At 41.5% G+C, this 17,119-nt stretch overlaps 1 protein-coding gene across 3 annotated transcripts; it reads left to right on the top strand.

The window, feature by feature from the left end:
* The first annotated feature begins 76 nt into the window (after positions 1-76).
* On the top strand, positions 77-16,522 carry LOC117418471 (DNA-directed RNA polymerase III subunit RPC5-like). Of its 3 annotated transcripts, none has more exons than XM_034031567.3 (21): positions 78-244; positions 1,032-1,129; positions 1,316-1,366; positions 1,545-1,622; positions 1,905-2,020; positions 2,213-2,295; positions 2,512-2,619; positions 2,788-2,837; positions 3,010-3,129; positions 3,635-3,720; positions 4,034-4,078; positions 4,294-4,385; positions 4,961-5,081; positions 6,107-6,188; positions 6,654-6,713; positions 7,287-7,444; positions 7,797-7,861; positions 8,132-8,604; positions 11,519-11,596; positions 11,923-12,048; positions 12,738-16,522. In XM_034031567.3, the coding sequence occupies exons 2-21, from the start codon at positions 1,094-1,096 to the stop codon at positions 12,792-12,794; spliced, it is 2,085 nt and encodes a 694-aa protein (XP_033887458.3). In that variant the 5' UTR covers positions 78-244; positions 1,032-1,093; the 3' UTR covers positions 12,795-16,522. The 3 variants fall into 3 exon arrangements, with proteins under 3 accessions (XP_058891513.1, XP_033887458.3, XP_058891512.1); XM_059035529.1 differs by lacking the exon at positions 78-244 and adding an exon at positions 300-658; XM_059035530.1 differs by lacking the exon at positions 1,545-1,622 and having other exon boundaries at positions 77-244.
* Positions 16,523-17,119: the final 597 nt, after the last annotated feature.

The following is a 17,119-nucleotide window of genomic DNA, read 5'->3' as shown; positions in this document are numbered from 1 at the left end:
CTTGAAATTAGCACTGACGTGTACTGCCTCCTACTGGCAGGAAAAGTCTCATTAGCATGCGTCGTAGTTGATGTGCCTGTCGGGCTTCGAATAGCATTGTGGGTACAGACTTCAGACCAGCTCCTTACCACGTGTCTATGAAACCACAACATGGCCACTGACTGAGATTAAATCCTCCGTAGAGAGAAGACAACCGGAATAACACGAATTAAATTGCAGGAAACGCCGCTCTTCATTTATTGCTGTAGGTGAACTGGACGCTAATTTTTTTATTTAAAAGGCAGTCATTTTAATGCGTATAAAACTGGACTCATTATTTTTAAACTAGGCCTGCATTTCATAATTTATTTACTTGTTTTCATACATAAAAGTATGATAAAACCGAGTGGCATGATTTACTGAGATGGCATTGCATTGAGCTTCCGCGCCCATACCTACACGTATTCACATGAAGCCACGAGAGCTGAGTGTCATTTGTTTAAGTTGTCACCGATTAACTAACTTTTTAGTGCATATAATATCATTATGTTTAGTCAAATGTAATGTATCTAGACTTAAGACACAGTAGTTGCTTATCTACTTGCATTGAAATGTGAATACAACACCTGCAATGTGGACGGGAGTATAATTCATGTCGGTTGCAGCCCTATTGCATCATGTTAGTATTTTTGTAATCGTGTAATATATATATATATATATATATATATATATATATATATATATATATATATGGTGTGTGACATGTCTCCATTCACCAGGTTGGGAATAATGAGCGTGTTTGTTAGCAATGAATAAAATAAGCGAACAGTATGCAATAATACTGCATTCCACCGCTAGTTGAGGAAGCTTATGAAAACCTTGCATAGTACCGTAATTAATCTATTATATGCATGCCGTACAAATCATTTTCTGTGAGCAGATATAGACAATAAGATGTTCTTCATAAACAACCGAAAACCCTGGGCCCGTGATAACGGAGGAGCGGGATAGATGCTAGAATGGTACAATATACTTGTCTCATACTTTTCCAGGTGCTGAGTGTGATCAAGGTTCAGCTGTGCCGGGACCCGGTTGCCATCCTGCGATTCCAAGTATGGCCAGTGAGGATGATGACCCAATCATACAGGAGGTACAGCACACTGCAGCCTTTATACACACTGAATTTGTAAAATAGTTTTAGCCTTTGATCCACTACAGCATGTAACATCAACTGTCATAACTGTCTATTGCATATTTTTTGTAAATGTACCTAAGTAATCTGAAAACAATTCTGTAAATCTCAACATCCTTTTTTTTTTTTTTTTTTTTTTTTAAGATTGATGTATACCTAGCCAAAAGCCTTGCAGACAAACTGTATTTATTCCAGGTAAGCGGTTTCAGAGCAATTCATGAACTTTGGAAGACAATCTAAACAGGAATAAATTGTGATTTTTTGTGGGGTTGTTCCCTTTTTAAATATACTTATAAATGTTGTAATTCTTTGCATAGTACATCATCTCAGTTGAGAAGGCATCCTGTCTTTAACCCCTTGTTTGCTTTCCCAGTACCCGGTACGCCCAGCTGCTATGACCTATGATGATGTCACTCATTTATCAGCAAAAATCAAACCCAAACAGCAAAAGGTAAGTCTACACCCGGCAGTGGTGTTGGACCAACCGGATAGCTGTACACTTTGGAATGAATAGCCTAAGCTGTGTTTTTGAAAATAATATATACTCTAGTTTGCAACTCCTGTAAATAAAGGCAAAACTGCATCACTGCAACCATTGAAGAGAGAAAAAAGTGAGTGCTTCACTCTTCATGTAACATGTATAATGTTCAGGCCCTCACTGCGTTGTGTGATAATATGAGCTATAATACTCTGCCACATCACAGTGCATTTCTCATGGTATTGCACTCTGCAGGTTGAAGTGGAGATGGCCATAGACTCCATGAGCCCGAACTACTGCCGCAGCAAAGGAGAGCAGATAGCCCTCAACGTCGACGGAACCACCACAGAGGAGAGCAACACGTATTCCACGTAAGAAGATTTATAGACCTTGGTGAAAAGTGCCTGCAGGCTACATGTACTGTTTGTGATTGCTGCTGTTCAGACCTCTCACTTAAGTTTGATTCATTCCTCGTTGACCCAGTAGAGCAAACCCAAACCTCTTCTTTCCTCCTTATCTGATTTGATTCTCTCTCCAGTTGCAAATTGTTTCTTTGTTTCCAGAAAGCTCATGGACAAGCAGACCTTCTCCTCCATCCAGGCCACTACAAACACATCTCGCTATGCTGCTGCTGTCTTCAGGAAAGGTTAAGCACAAGCATTTTTCTTTTGCTGGCGATGGCATAATGTATACAGAGTTGATAAGTAACTTACAAAAGTCAAAACTCCCCCTTTTCAAAGGCATTTGAGTTTAGCACAGACAGCCTGTAGTAAAGGTTTTTCATAGACATTGGAATGCAGGGTCTACACAGTGTTTTGTATTTATCCTGGAACAGTTTAATTAAAATGTTTAAACTTTTCAGGTGAACTCCACTTGACACCACTACATGGCATTCTCCAGCTGAGACCTAGTTTCTCCTACCTGGACAAGGCAGATTCTAAACATCGGGAGCGCGAGGCTGCCAATGAAGGTACAGTTCAGTGTCACAGGTGTGGGCTGTGAATGTAATATTGTGTAAATCTGTGTTTTATGTGTATTGATTTGAACTTTTGACTTCAATGCTCAATTCTTGTGATTTTATTAATTTTTTTTTTTTTTATAAATCATTTTTTTCACGGGCTGGCATTTCTCTTTTCAGGTGGGGACTCCTCTCCAGACGAGGCAGAGGAAGATGTGAAGCAGATCACCGTGAGTGCTCAACACAAGTTAAAATCTACTTCAATAAGCAGACTTTTAATTGGAACTATTTAAAATAATAAATCTGCTGGTTCTTTCTTCTGCTGTAATTGTGAGTACATTGATTTGGCTCAGTAGCTCTGGTGTGTGTGTGTGTTGACAGTCTTCGCTGTTTTTTTTGCAGGTTCGTTTCTCTCGTCCAGAGTCGGAGCAGGCGCGGCAGCGGCGAGTCCAGTCCTACGAGTTCCTGCAGAAGAAGCATGCAGAGGAGCCCTGGGTTCATCTACACTACTACGGACTCAAGGTAGCAGGCTCGGGGATGGAAATGAGACTCCCATTGGATAGCAGTTTAATCCATTCCTATGAATTAACAAGACACACTTGAGCTTGTTACCTATACACATTGGCTAATCAAGCCCGCAGTAAAACCTGGAAAGGGAGAAACTGCTATGCCTTATTTCCATGTTTACAGGCTGCTGTTCACAAACGGTGGTGTACTTTTATGCTGACAGAAACGGCAGAAAGAGCAAAAGAGCATTGTAATCCAGCAGGGAAGAAAACAGTTTGCATTTTATAAACCGTTACAAAGTTAGTCTAGAAACTTGTTTTGTTTTGGGTGTCTACACTGAAGATGGATTTTATATTACAGTATTTAAATGAGTGTTACATCTCACAGAAGAGACTTTGGAAAATTGGTCACACCAAATTCTCAGCAGTTTCAGACATGTGTGTTTTTCTTTGTGAATAGCTCACCCTGTGGATAGACCCTAATGTTTGCACCCCCCTCCCCCCCCCCCCCCCCAAAACAGGACAGCCGTTCAGAACACGAGCGCCAGTACCTGTTCTGCCAGTTCACAGGCATGGCTGAGAACACTGAGCTTGTCAAGTCACCCAGGTTGGTACAAACCCAGAGGGCTAATGTCAGCATGAAGAGGCTCGCTAATCTCAATAACCTTGTACCTTGCAATTCATTAAGCTTTAGTGTCCTAGGTCGCTTGAAATTGAAGTAGCTGTTTAAAATGAGTTTCAAGATAATCTTAGCATTGGAGTGCATGTACCTGTGGGATAGTAACCTCTACTAGGAACATGTTGGGCAGGGAGGAACCAGGCTGAGATTTATAATAACAAAACCATGGCAAAATATTGCAGCTTGCTTTGAGAATGAAAAATGGTTTTGAAAACTGATCTGAATTGTATCTCTATTGCAGCGAGTACCTGGCCATGCTGATGCCTCCGCCTGTTGAAGATGAAGTGTAAGTGTCAAGTTTAGGAATTTCATTATCCTCGCTTCTAAAACAACCCTATGCCTTATATGCATATTAGCTATATTGATAACTTGTAAGAATATAACAATGTGAAGTATTGTAATTATTGCTTGTACAGTTAAGGTTACGTAGCTGTGCATTGAAAAAAGTTATCCAGTTCATGTATGACTATATATCTGTCCCAATCTCCCATTGTGTTTCAGTGCAAAGGCAGTGTGTCCCAGCAATGTGCTTTCCATGGCTCAGCTCAGGAACTTGCCACTCGGGGACCAAGTGAGGACTCTCATGAAGAACGGTAGGGCAACTGTAGCATCTCTGTAGTACAACATTATGGGTTATGGTTCTATTTTATATATACCCTGGGAGGAGCTGAAATAAACTCTTTAGTGCCTGGGTGTGTGATCAGTGTGCTTGCTTTTTCACACTTATCTGCGATCAAAGGGCCCGAGTTCGTTTGGATGCGAGAGAAAGTTATTTTTCTTTTCTTTTTTTTTTGGTCCCTTTTCGTTTTTTTCAGGACCGAGTTCGTTTGTGTTCACTATGCAGTTTCCAAGTGCACTCGGTTTGTTTGTATGGTGTGAGATGTTTACAGTATCCTGCAAGGCATATTGAAACATGGCAGCTATTGATGTATTGCTCTGTTTTTTAATATAGCATGCTTGATTCTTACATATTGCTGTGGAAGAAAGGACTGGGGAAGCACTTCGCTAATTAATACATTTCTTGAATGCCTACAGTAGGAGAATGCAGTTTACACAATTCTGCACGGTTCTCCTAATGTGATCCAGGGTGAACGCAGCCTAACTACCAGACAAACTAAACTGGAGCTTGGTTGAAATGCTGAATCACTGTTTTGTTTCTCCCTGTTAGTGAAAGTGATGCCATTCGCTAACCTGATGAGTTTCCTGAGTCCTGGGACGGATTCCACTGCAGTGCTGCGCTGCATACAGCAGGTGGCGATGTTGGTTCAAGGAAATTGGGTGATTAAGAGGTAAGCCTCAACGTGATTAATACTGAAGGAAGAGGAAACACACATCACTATATAAAGAGCAAACTACCTGACCCAATAGAAAGTATGCATGAAGCTCCTGAGTGGCTCATCCAGTAAGGCACTCCACCTGGAGTGCAGGATGCGCCTTGTAGCTTGGAGATCGCCAGTTCGAATCCGGCCTATGTCACTTCCGACCATGGCCAGGAGTTCCCAGGGGGTGGCGCACAATTGACTAAGCGTTGCCTGGGTGGGGGTGGGGTTTAGATCGGCTTGGGAGTCCTTGGCTCACCGCACACCAGCGACCCTTGTGGCAGGCCGGGTGCCTCCAGGCCTGCCTGTGTGCAATTCAGAACTGTGTGGTCCTCCAAAGCTGTAGTTCTGTAATGGCTTCACGGCAGGCTTGCTGTGTGAAAAAAGGATCGCTGACGGCACACCTTTCAGAGGACGCGAGTGCTCATCTTCGTCTCTCCTGAGTTAGCGTGAGGGTTGCAGCGGTGAGCCAGGTTAAATAATTGGGCATTCCAAATTGGGAAAAAATCGGGGGGGTAGAATAATCGGCGATTCCAAAAAATAAAAAGTATGCATGAATACACAGATTTGACTGTTCTAAATGAAGCTTTAGGTAAATCTACAAACTTGCATTACTAGTCTGGAACAATAGTGTTTAGCAAAGATTAATACCATTTCAAATATTACTATTTATTTAAAATGGCTATTCATATTTGCAAAGTTTGCATGTTTTTGGTTTTTTTGTAGCATAATATCCCTCCCCTTATTGCAACAGTTAGCTTCCTCTTCTATGCTGCGTTTACCTGGTTTTTAGGCAACCAGATTATAATGCTCCCCCCCCCCCCCCCCCCCCCCCCAAGAGAAAGCACTTTTTTAAATCACAGAATATTTTTTCTGCCAGGTGTATAATGTTCTTTTTTGCATGCATGTGTCGCATTTCTTGTGCTCACGCATTCTCATACAGTTTTTGCAGGGCATATTCTCTTGTGCTTTGAACCTCCCTGTTTTTTCCACAGTGATGTCCTGTACCCTAAAGACAGCTGCAGTCCTCACAGTGGCGTGCCGGCCGAGATGCTGTGTCGGGGGAGGGACTATGTGGTGAGTGTGAGAATGAGAATAATAAGGAGCATCTCCAAGGACACAGCACTGCCTGGTGGGGATGGAAATATTATACTTCATTTCTATATGTTATTTTCACCTATAACTGAACGCTTCAAGCTTAACCTACTTTTTTTGCTATTTATAGAAGCTTTGTCCTACTACTTTTTGTGGGGGGGGGGGGGGGTAAGTAATGTGTGAGTGTGTATGCAGGGTTGGAAATAAGACTCCCATTGCATAGTGGTTTGACACGCCTGAGCTTGTTACCTGTATACTGGGGCTGATCAAGCTATTAGTAAAACCTGGGATGGGTGAAACTGCTATGCAATAGGAGTCTTATTTCCACCCCTTGTATGTTACATTTTCACAATGAAATCACAATTTTCTAGATTTGTAAATGATGAAACATATTTTGAGAAGTATGTTGTGAGACCTTGTAACAGCACTAATGTACTGTCTGCTCAGATGTGGAAGTTCACGCAGGAACGATGGGTGGAGAGGAAAGCTGTGGCTGCCGTTGTTAAGGTATGTGGCGGAAGATATCTTTAAAACGCAGTTGATGTGTGCCATAGCTGCAAGCAACATAAATTGCAGGCTGTTACAAGAGTGGTACTGATCCAGTGGGCTTGTGTAATGCAGCCAGTCCGTGTCTGGCTAATGAACCTTTGGTTACAGGATGCAAACAGCACTAATATTTGTGATAAGCAATCATGTGGAATTGCACTGGCATAGAGACAGATTAGGTGGATTACTGTGGCGCATGTGAGCAGGTATTACAAGAATGACATTTTCTCATTGGAAGCCTGGAAGTGTACATTGAAATGTGTGTTTATTTGCATAAAATAATCTTTCAACTTCCAATATTATTGGCCTGAACAGAACCAGCTAACAATTCATGAGCACTTTACGATCATGTACGCAATATGTGAAAGCAACACGTGTGGTAATTGAATTAAATACCTGAAATCTGATTGGCTTAAGCAGGCTGTTGCATAATCCTTTGTAACTGGGGTGGCAAACACCACCACTTGGCTTCGTTTTTAAATGCTCCTCGTGTTCTGCTTGCATCACCTGACTGCTGCTGTTCTGCCTGCCCAGCTGCCCCCCGAGGACGTGAAGGACTTCATGGAGCAGATGTCTGTGACCCGCATTAACCGCGGCTGGGAGTTCCTGCTGCCCCACGACGGCGAGTTTATCAAGAAGCACCCCGATGTGGCCCAGCGGCAGCACATGCTCTGGATGGGGATCCAGGCCAAGTGAGTGCAGCACTGCTGAGCTGAGGCACGGAAACCAACCCTCAACTGCTGGGTGAAACGAGACACATGCCAGCCTGGAATTGCAGAGCTTATGACAGTTGGTTGTGCATTGAATATTAGTTTATTATAAATGAGTATAACTGTGCCGTATTTGCTTTCATAATCAATAACCCATTTTGTTCCAGCCCCGGTATTTAAGGGTTAAAAAATGAACTGTGCTGTATTAGTGCAGTGGCAGACTATGCTGATTTAATGTTATCCATGAGATTGAGAGGATTTTCAGTAGATCCCTTTGTGATGGATTGGCACAAGTTTGTCACTGGCTGCAACACTTTCATTTCTTGTTTTGAAGGTTAGAGAAAGTTTTCAAGCTCTCCAAGGAGGACATGATGCCAAAGAAACAGACTCCTCAACCAGGTAAGAAAATAAGGTCCCAATACAGTGAGCTTAGAGGCCTGAACCCACAAGGGTTGTTTTTCAAGAATCCTGAATATTAAATAATGACATCTAAACCGCCCCCCATCAATTAAGATCTGAAGTCATGCAGTTTGCCACATAAGTAATAATCTCTATTCTTCGTATAACTCCAGCCGCCCCAATTTTAAACGCATTTGTCTGTCTCTGCGAGTTAACAATTGCTGTTGTAAATGCCTGGCTCACTGACTTGTGTCTGCTGTGCTGGTACAGGCTCAGTGGTGGTGAGCGGAGAGCAGCTTGTGACCATGGCGAGGGAAAAGGTGCATGAGAACTACAGCGTGCTGGAGAGGGAGCTGCAGCAGAGGCACAGGGCACAGAGCCGGGACTCGGGGGTGGTGCGGGTCAAACAGGAGCCCCTGAGTGACGGGGAGGAGCCCATGGACACGTCCTCGTCCGCGGGGCACAACGGGGCTGTCAACGGCCTGCACTCGGGCGACAGCTCGTGGAACTCTGTCAACGGGCACTGCCCCCCGCGCGCCCACACCGCCCCCACCCAGGAGCTCAGGGACTTTGTGAGCAGCATCTTCAGGAAGCACTTTGTCCTGACACTCAGCGAACTCAAGAGGCTCTTCAACCTGCACCTGGCCAGCCTGCCCCCCGGGCACAGCCTCTTCAGCGGCATCTCAGACCGGCTGCTGCAGGAGACTGTCCTCGACTCCAAGTGCAAACAGATCCTGGTGCCTGTGAGTGCTCCTTTAATCAAAGCAGTTTCTAATGATAGAAGGGTTGCAATGATGTGGTTTATGAATGCATTTACCTAGGCAGAATACAAGGCGTTCTTTTGTTTTTAACATTTTGATGTTTGTTGTTTTTTTAATTAATTATTAATTTTTTTGTATTCATCATTCATAATATAAAATTGCTTCATCAGAATTCTAAGGTAGAACTGTAAGAAACCAAGTCAAATACAGACCCTTCAGCTAGTAGCACCTTCAATGTACTCTTGGCTATATATACATCATAAAATATTAATGTAATGTATGTGTGAATCTGCAAGATAATCACATTTTAATGTACGGTTGAAGCAAACCATTTCAAAGCAAATTTATTTTTATTTTCTGAGCTCTGATAGTATCAAAAGAATAATCTTTATGAAACTAAAGATTGCACAGATGCCTTTGTAATTTACTCCCATTTATAGAAACACACTGCTCTTATTCCCCATCTCTTTGACCCTGCCTGCTCTTTGTTCTGTATTGTGTCCTCTCTCTCTCTCTCTCTCTCTCTCTCTCTCTCTCTCTCTCTCTCTCTCTCTCTCTCTCTCTCTCTCTCTCTCTCTCTCTCTCTCTCTCTCCTCAAAGATCTGTCCAATCATTGTCAGGAAGCTTGCTGCTGGGGAGTGAATTAATTCAGCGCATTGATATTAAATGATTCAGCAGCTGCTCGTTAAGGGGCTAGCTCTCTCGATCCTGGAGGATTCATTTATTTTCTTAACATGACAGTGTTGAGACTGTCCTATTAGACCTGTGAGTTAGAATACTGAATCGGAAGCTGTGCCTTTCTGTCTGCTTACTTGTAATTTTGTTATTAGTCTTATAACTTAAGATATACAGTGCTAAAAGAAAGTAAAATTTAATTACATTTCGGCTAGTTATCTTTTAGTATTTCTGTAACTAGCACTATTGAGTTTAATTGTCATGGAGGAGCAGAGTCAGTCACAATAGTCACTTTAAAACAAGCAGGTGTCAGGTGATTTTTTTTGTGTGTGCATACAGAATATATGCTTTCAGCTTGTGTGTGTGTGTGTTTTTTTATTGTTGTTGATGACTAGATCAAAGATGGGTCCTACATTTTAGTAAAGCTGAATTATAGACTTGTCTAGGTTAAAACGGTGCCTCTGTGATGAACTACATGGTGATGGTCTTAGATATACTGCATTATACAGTACACAGTAAATGACATAAACCTGCCAATCCAAGGTAGCAGTCTATGCACCACTGGCATGTAGATACTGCCTCTAGCAGCGCTTAATATTTCATAATATCTTATTAAAACTTTAATGTGCATAATTGATAGCTCAGTTCTTATAAAACATTTATATTTAGGGCAGTTTGTGATTAAACTACAGAGCCACAGGCGACCCACAAGATTTAAAAATAAGATTTCCAGCAGGTGTAAAATCTGACCTTTTTAACCTAGGAATCCACAAGCATGTTCGCGGCTGCTGCAACAACCTATAAGGATCTTCCACCACTACATCACAGCTAAAAGTGGTTGGTTTTTAGGTGTGTTATTGTGTGTACTCAAACAGATCCAGACGCAGGAACTTCAGTGATGGGGCCAAAGGATTGTATTCCCTATCTGAGTGCTGATCAGCCATGAAATCCCAGAATGTTGTGCTCACCAAAGCAGGAGTGCTTTCAGTAGTTTTCCATGAGCAGTGCATTTGCATGAATTCTCTGAACAGAAGCTCCTCTGTCTTTGGACTCTGCAGGTTGTGGTAACTGAGCTCTAGTACTACGTCCTTGTTGAACTGCTCAGATTGCTCACCTGTATCGCAAACCCGATTTCCCCGGCTGATTAGAAAAAAAGGACAAAAGCAAATGGCAGAGTGAGCCAGGGGTTAGAGCAGGGGGCTGGGAACCTGGACCTTTCCTGTTAACAGAAGCTTCATTTTGCTATTCCTTTGGTGGAACCTACAGTACAGTGTAGGTAATGCCAGGGAACTTTGTCGATTGTTAAATGAAAAGCGACACCCTTTTTAAAGTATATGAATATCTATTATATTCTGCTTCTCTTTGTGCTGTGTTCTATGTCTTGTATATGTGTACTGCAGTCAGTCTAAAGAGCGTGCATGATGTCCTCCCTTTATTCTGTTTAGTGTGGTGCTGTTTGATATGGTTGTGTGTGTAAAGTTATGGATGGCTCTGGCTGCACGCTGTGTTCTGTAATGTTAGTTCTCTACCTCCCGCCGTCGCTGGTTTCCCTGCTGTGAGTTCTGAACAGGTGAATTATTGATGGTGATGGCAGCGCTCCTCTGTGCTGAGGCTGAGATGCACAGTGACCTGTGCTGCCTGAAATAGAGATCGATCCCCTGTGCTTTCACACAGAGGATGGGATCATGAATACTGTACGTTTGCATATATGTATCTGAGCTCCATACGTAAACCGGCCTTCATTAGGATAAAAAGGCTATTAAGGACTGAACATTCCACCAGCTTTAAACCCCTCTTCTTGGATTGCATTTTAAATTGATTAAAAATAAATCAATAAACACCTCAGGCACTGAATCTGACATGTGTGGAGTGCACATGTAAGAGACCCTTCGAATCTGTTTTTACAGGTTGTGTTCTAGAACTGTGAGTAGTAACTGTAGCACAAGTGTCACAATTTCCCATTGTGCTGATGTTGAAACCATTGCGGTGAAAGCTGCATGAATGTTCACGCTTCATTTTTTAATTTTATTTATTTATTTATTTATTTATTTTTGGTCATACCCAGAGAAGCTCATCACTCTAGCCTAAAACCATACTGCCTATGGGACGTTTGGAAACCAGCACTTTTATTTCTTTCTTTAGGAGAGCTTAATGTCTGTAACTGAATCGTAAGACTGAAGTCATTACTAGAATCCCATTAACCCAGCTCCTCTCTGTTCAGTTCCCTCCTCAGAGCTCTGCAGCAGCAGATGAACAGAAGGTTTTTGCCCTGTGGGAAATGGGAGACTCGTTTGACCAGGTAAGAAAGAGGTGACTGGCTTGCTGGGCATTGCTATTGGGTTTCAGCTGTCAAGTGTGCTGCAGGGGGGGGAGCTCTGAGTGCTCACGTTTCTTTAAAAGGAAAATGTAAGATGTGTTTCTAGTCAAGTACTCAGAATGACAAATAACCTATTTAAAATGCTGATGCTTTTTGAACAGCTCAAAACTAAAAGTCTGTAAAAACTAGATTGAATTAAATTAGCTTTACAGGTATGGAAATAAGACTCATATTTCACAAGCTGAGGTGAGTCTTAAACTGCGGGTTTTCAGTTCAGCACAGTCTGATTTGTGTGATTGCTGTTTTAGCATCGACAGATACTGCTGGAGATCTTCATTAAGAACTACCGTGTGCGCCGGAACCTCATCCAGGCAAAACTCACCCAGGAGTTCGGGGATAACGTCACAAAAACGGATTTAGACAGGCTGCTCAAGGTACAGTCCCTTATTGCACTGCAAGGCTTTCCTTGGGATAAATTTTAAATTGCAGGATGTGCTCAATCCCATACCACTGTGCTATCCTCCAGGCAGGGTGCAATTTGGGGCATGTAATCGCCAAACGAGGTAACATTGCTGTAAAACTGTAAAAACACAGCATGAGACAACTGCATGTGAAAAGAAAAAGGCTCTAGACTGCTCAAGTTAAATATAGGGTGGTGCATCTCGAGAAGGAATGCTTGAACAGCTTCCTACCAAAAGTGTAACCTGCATATTCAACGATATATTTTGATTTAAAAGGGGTTGTAGCAAGTGATATATAACACCTAGTGTGTCTCAAATGTACAGTTTTGAAAGACACATTTACAGTGCATAACATATATTTTCATTTTAATGATATCTGCTCCCATACTAGGTTAAAGAAATATTTTAATTTGCATGAATTGGTCAGGTATACTTGCATTGCCTAGATTCATCTAAAAAGTTACATTATTTAACTTTCTTTAACTTAGTGTGATGCTAGAAACCATATCGTTTTTTTGGGGGGGTTTTTTTCATTAAAATGTGTGTTTTGAAGTAATGCCTGCTTCATGTGGGACTCGCATCGCATGGAAGTGTCCACAGGTCAAGTCTAATGACAAGTGAATGTCTTGCTGACTGTCCTGTCCTTTGTGTCTCCTCCATAGGAGTGCTGTGTGAGCCACGGTGGGATGTGGTATCTCAAAGGCACAGTCCAGTCATGACACTAGACCAGAGAGCAGGATCAGCATTCACCTCCTCCAAAGCATAGTGGGAGGGTTCAATAGGACTTGGACCAATCATTGCCCTCGGGCCAGAGCAGCAGGGCAGGGGTTGGGGGATAATGGTGCCAGTCATCAATCTTTCAGACCATTTCCATGGTTTCATTTATTGAGGTCACATGGAGCCAGGCAGGAAAACAGGCTTCCATCCGCAAGCATGCTGCGTGGGGTTGATCCTTGGAAACCATGGCAAAGAATGAACATAAAGATAATATATAAATAACTGTACACTGATGAGCATTTGTAGTCGGAGATTGGCTTGATTTTAGGGTATATTCTTAATATATTTTGTTTTTAAAGAAGACACAGTTTATTAGACATAAAGGGAGAAAAAAAAAAGTGAAATTGGAAATTTAATAAAAGCGTGAAATTGTATAGCCGTGCAGAAGACCAAATTAATCCAAACGTTTGAAAATAATTTAAAAGGTAGATCACAGAATAACCGGGATGCTATTTCACAATCCTAGCCTTTTACTTCCTATACTTTTTAACAAACAAAAAGTTTAGCTGTTAAACATTTATTATCATAATATTTTTTTAATGGCTGTTACTGATATCTTCAGCTCAGATATTTCCCCCAAATCGTTGGCTTCATGATTTTAATTTTGGATGTACAATACTGTATGATGTTGATACGTTGGACAAATTGGGGAGGGGGTGTTGCACAATGGTTATCAAAAATGCTGCCAACTTTGCTGTACTGTCCTGAATATTTGGATCGCAAAGAATGTCTTTTTGAGACTATTTTGTAGTCAGTATGGGGAAAACAATGCAAGTGAAGATTCTTTTATCTTGTTTAAACTGTGGTGCTTCAATTTTTTGTGAGTAACACTTTGCAAGAAGTACTTCTCATCATATTGAATCAGTTTGTCTTGTTGATGTGTTTTCTAGGGGCGTTCTGCATTAATTTAAATCCAATATTGCCCCGTTGTCAATTAATTCACTTGAAAATGTAAATTTGTCACAACTTCACGTACTCCCAAGTACGCATATGAGCAAGAACTGTTGACTGCGTGCTCTCTTTCAAGGCATGTGATGACAATAAGTTGTAAAAATTAATAAATAAAACTTGCCTGGTAGAATCAGCCCCCCCCCCCCCCCCCCCCCCCCCCCCCCCCCATTGATGTATCGAAGCCATCCAGTTTCTAAAGCCACGAGTCCATTTCATTGGGTTCAGTAAACTGGCGACCGCTGACTGCCGGCTGCCCCAGTAGCTCACACTGACTGTCCTTGGAGGAGTCTGCCCCAGTCCTGCCTCTCCCAGCGGCTGGCGACCGTGGTGCTCCGAAAGAAATATGAACAGGTTTGCTCTTATCATAGGTCAATGAAATAAATACCCAGCTGAAAAAACAGTTGCCTTTACCTTTAACGGAACAAAATACAGTAAATGAAATACACCCCCTATGTATTATAACTTGTCATAATCTTTGAAGAAAAGCTTCATTAGATTTTCACGTAACCTCTGAATTGACCCAGTTACAATATATCAGTCCCCTATGAGCAGCTTGCAAAATACTCTCTATGGTTCTCTTGCTACTGTAAAGCAGGTCCATTTGAACTGGAAAGAATCATAATAATCCACTGGTTCCTTGCGTGCAGTGGTTTTGCAGGCGTTTTGAAAGTAAAGGTAACAATATTATAATTTTTTTATGCTTGGTTTCGATACGTAACTCTAAGATGAATAAAATAAACAAGTACCTTGATTTGGAATCTGGGATTTTCTTGTGTTCAGAATATATTTGAATTGTGTTTTTTTTTTTGGTTGTCTTAGTGTAATGTGACTGATTCTAGGTATTTTATAATATACTGGTTTTAGTAATCCCGCCCCATTCCATCCCCTTGTTTTAAAAGCTCTGTATTTGTTTGCATGTTGCAAGGTCCTAATAGTGTGAGGATGACACCTTTTTTGTGTTGCATAACTAACCCCATATCGCCTGACCTGCTGTGCTGCCTGTGAACCCAGCACAGAGAGAGAGAGAGAGGTTTGTACACTAGCTAACTGACAGCACTTGGTTAAATAAGAGAACGGTTCGATTGTGGCAGAAACGTGACATGCAGGTTTATCAGAAAACCTTGCTGTGTTTGCAGCTGTACTTATGTCAGGAAAAGGAAAAATGATAGAAAACACAAGAAAGTTTGTGTAGCGCAGGTGCCAGTTGAGAGAAATAAATGTGTTGTTTTTTTTTGTTACGTTGTGCAATTACTTGGCTGCTGACTGTCATTTCAAATTTAGGAAACATTTAACCCTGTAATACCCATTCCGGTACCACATCTGGTGCAATGCTTAGCCACCCGTCTATGTTATTAGTTTTTAAGTCCAGCCAGAATTTCATGCAAAGCATTATGTTACCAGACAGGAAAAGAAAAAGTGTTTTGTACAAGAAATGGAATCTAGTTACAGTACATAAAGTAAAGCAGCTTTTCGCATTTAAAAAAATGCTCGGGCATTTACAGGGTTAAGTAAACTAAACAAATATGTGAGGTGTATACAATTGAAAACTATAGAACCTGCAGTTCAGCCTATTAGTGTTCAGTCCCATCTTTGTGGGAGCACTCTTCTGTTAACAGAAAGGGGCTAGTTACCAATGTGTTTGGTGGATTTCAATCCAGTTGTCCTTTTCAAAACAGCAGGATTTTTTTTTGTATTTGTGTGTGTGTATAGACAACCACCATATGTAGTATATATTTTTGTTGGAGGGGTTAGCAAGCAATTACAATGGTTGGTGTTACACTCTGCCACTTGGTAGAGGCAATTGAGTTTCAATCCGGATTGCTGCAGTCTTGTTTAAGAGTTCTGTATTGCACGGCCTGCCCAGTTAATGCTTCAATGCTACTCCAAACTGCAGTCCAGTTCAATCAGCGCAGATCTGCAGAAACTTCTTGAGTGCTTATTCCGAGTCAAAGACTCAAGTACAAGCACTGGCAGCAGAAGCAAACTTCAATTAGCAGCAGTGGGCAGCCTTGACTCCTGCACAGCTTTATATTGGGTGTGACTGTTGCCAGTTTCCTACTACAACACATGACCCTGAGAAGCATGGAATCTGTCTGGAACCCCTGGTGCCCTCACTTTAGTAAGGAGGCTAAGGTGACATTGTTGACAAAATGATAACTGAATGAGTATGCTGTGATTATTCTACTTTTGGATGCCAGGTCCTGGTACATTTTTATTTTTTATTTGCAGTGTTTTTAAAAGATGCTGAGATGTCATTAATGGTTTCTTAGTATTTCAGTCATGTTCTTGTCATGTTTGATGCATTTCTCTGTGTAATGATGCAACACTGCTCTAGTTCAGTTGAGAAACAGACAGATGAATACAACACTAGCACAAGTAACTTTATTGGTTTTACAGGTTCTAAGTTGTGAACACTGGTGTCGATATATTAACCTTAAAGCTTTAAATAGTTACTTTGGAGTCCTCTTCACATGCTTGAAGTCATTGTAGAAATAAGCTGTACAGATAAAACACCATTAAGCCACTTTAAAAAGTTAACATACATAGACAAGTAAAAAAACTAAATTTCTGAATTAATCGTACTTAAATTACTAAACAAAAATCTAATAAACCTTAATCCATAAAGTGTATCTCTATAAAGAAAAATCTGTTTTGTTTTTAATTAACAATACTACAATCGAAAATTCAAGTTTTTCTTTAAAAAAAAAAAAAAGTTCAATAGAGGTTTTGCTGGCCACAGTCAGTATCTTCAAGCCCATGTACTATAACACGAGGCAACTTTTCAGGCAACGCTGTAGGAGACATTTTTTATGCAATTTTAACCAAATTGGTCAAATCAAAGAATTTGTGGCTTGAGCTACTGGTGACAATTACTTCATTAGTTACTGGAATGCTGCCAAGTGTTCCATGGGCTTCAGGGGGCGGGGGCGGCACAAGGCAGGCAGACAGAAGACTTATAGTTACCTGAGTGATTATAAAATGTAATACATTTCCTGAACGGGTCAGAAACTACACTGGAGAGCGAGGCAGAATTGTTAAAGGCTATTCAACCTTTTTCACCTTGGGCCTTTACCTTCAGTCCTACCCCCCTGAGTTACATGTGGGCACCAGCACCACCCACTTGGAATGGATTCTGCATCCCTGGCTGTGTACATGATCGTCCTGAGTCACCTCCACCACTGTGGACCTGGAGTTTTATTAACACAGAGACAACAACCAACATTGTTGATCCAAGGACTCAGACTCTATTGCCCAACTAAAGACAAGCAGCAGTGGCTGTAGTTTCTACATGAACTTCAAAAACAACACGAGCATT

This window comes from Acipenser ruthenus, chromosome 13, assembly GCF_902713425.1.
Source record: "Acipenser ruthenus chromosome 13, fAciRut3.2 maternal haplotype, whole genome shotgun sequence".
NCBI classification, from domain to species: domain Eukaryota; kingdom Metazoa; phylum Chordata; class Actinopteri; order Acipenseriformes; family Acipenseridae; genus Acipenser; species Acipenser ruthenus.
The sequence above is the reverse complement of the archived record's forward strand: the minus strand, read 5'-3'. Positions and strand labels throughout refer to the sequence as shown.

Excerpts from the sequence above, each read along its gene's own strand:
- LOC117418471 (XM_034031567.3), top strand. The coding sequence starts at position 1,094 with ATGGCCAGTGAGGATGATGACCCAATCATACAGGAG. Across the intron at positions 6,189-6,653 it reads GTCGGGGGAGGGACTATGTG|ATGTGGAAGTTCACGCAGGA; the intron begins GTGAGTGTGAGA and ends CTGTCTGCTCAG. Across the intron at positions 11,597-11,922 it reads TGGGAGACTCGTTTGACCAG|CATCGACAGATACTGCTGGA; the intron begins GTAAGAAAGAGG and ends TTGCTGTTTTAG.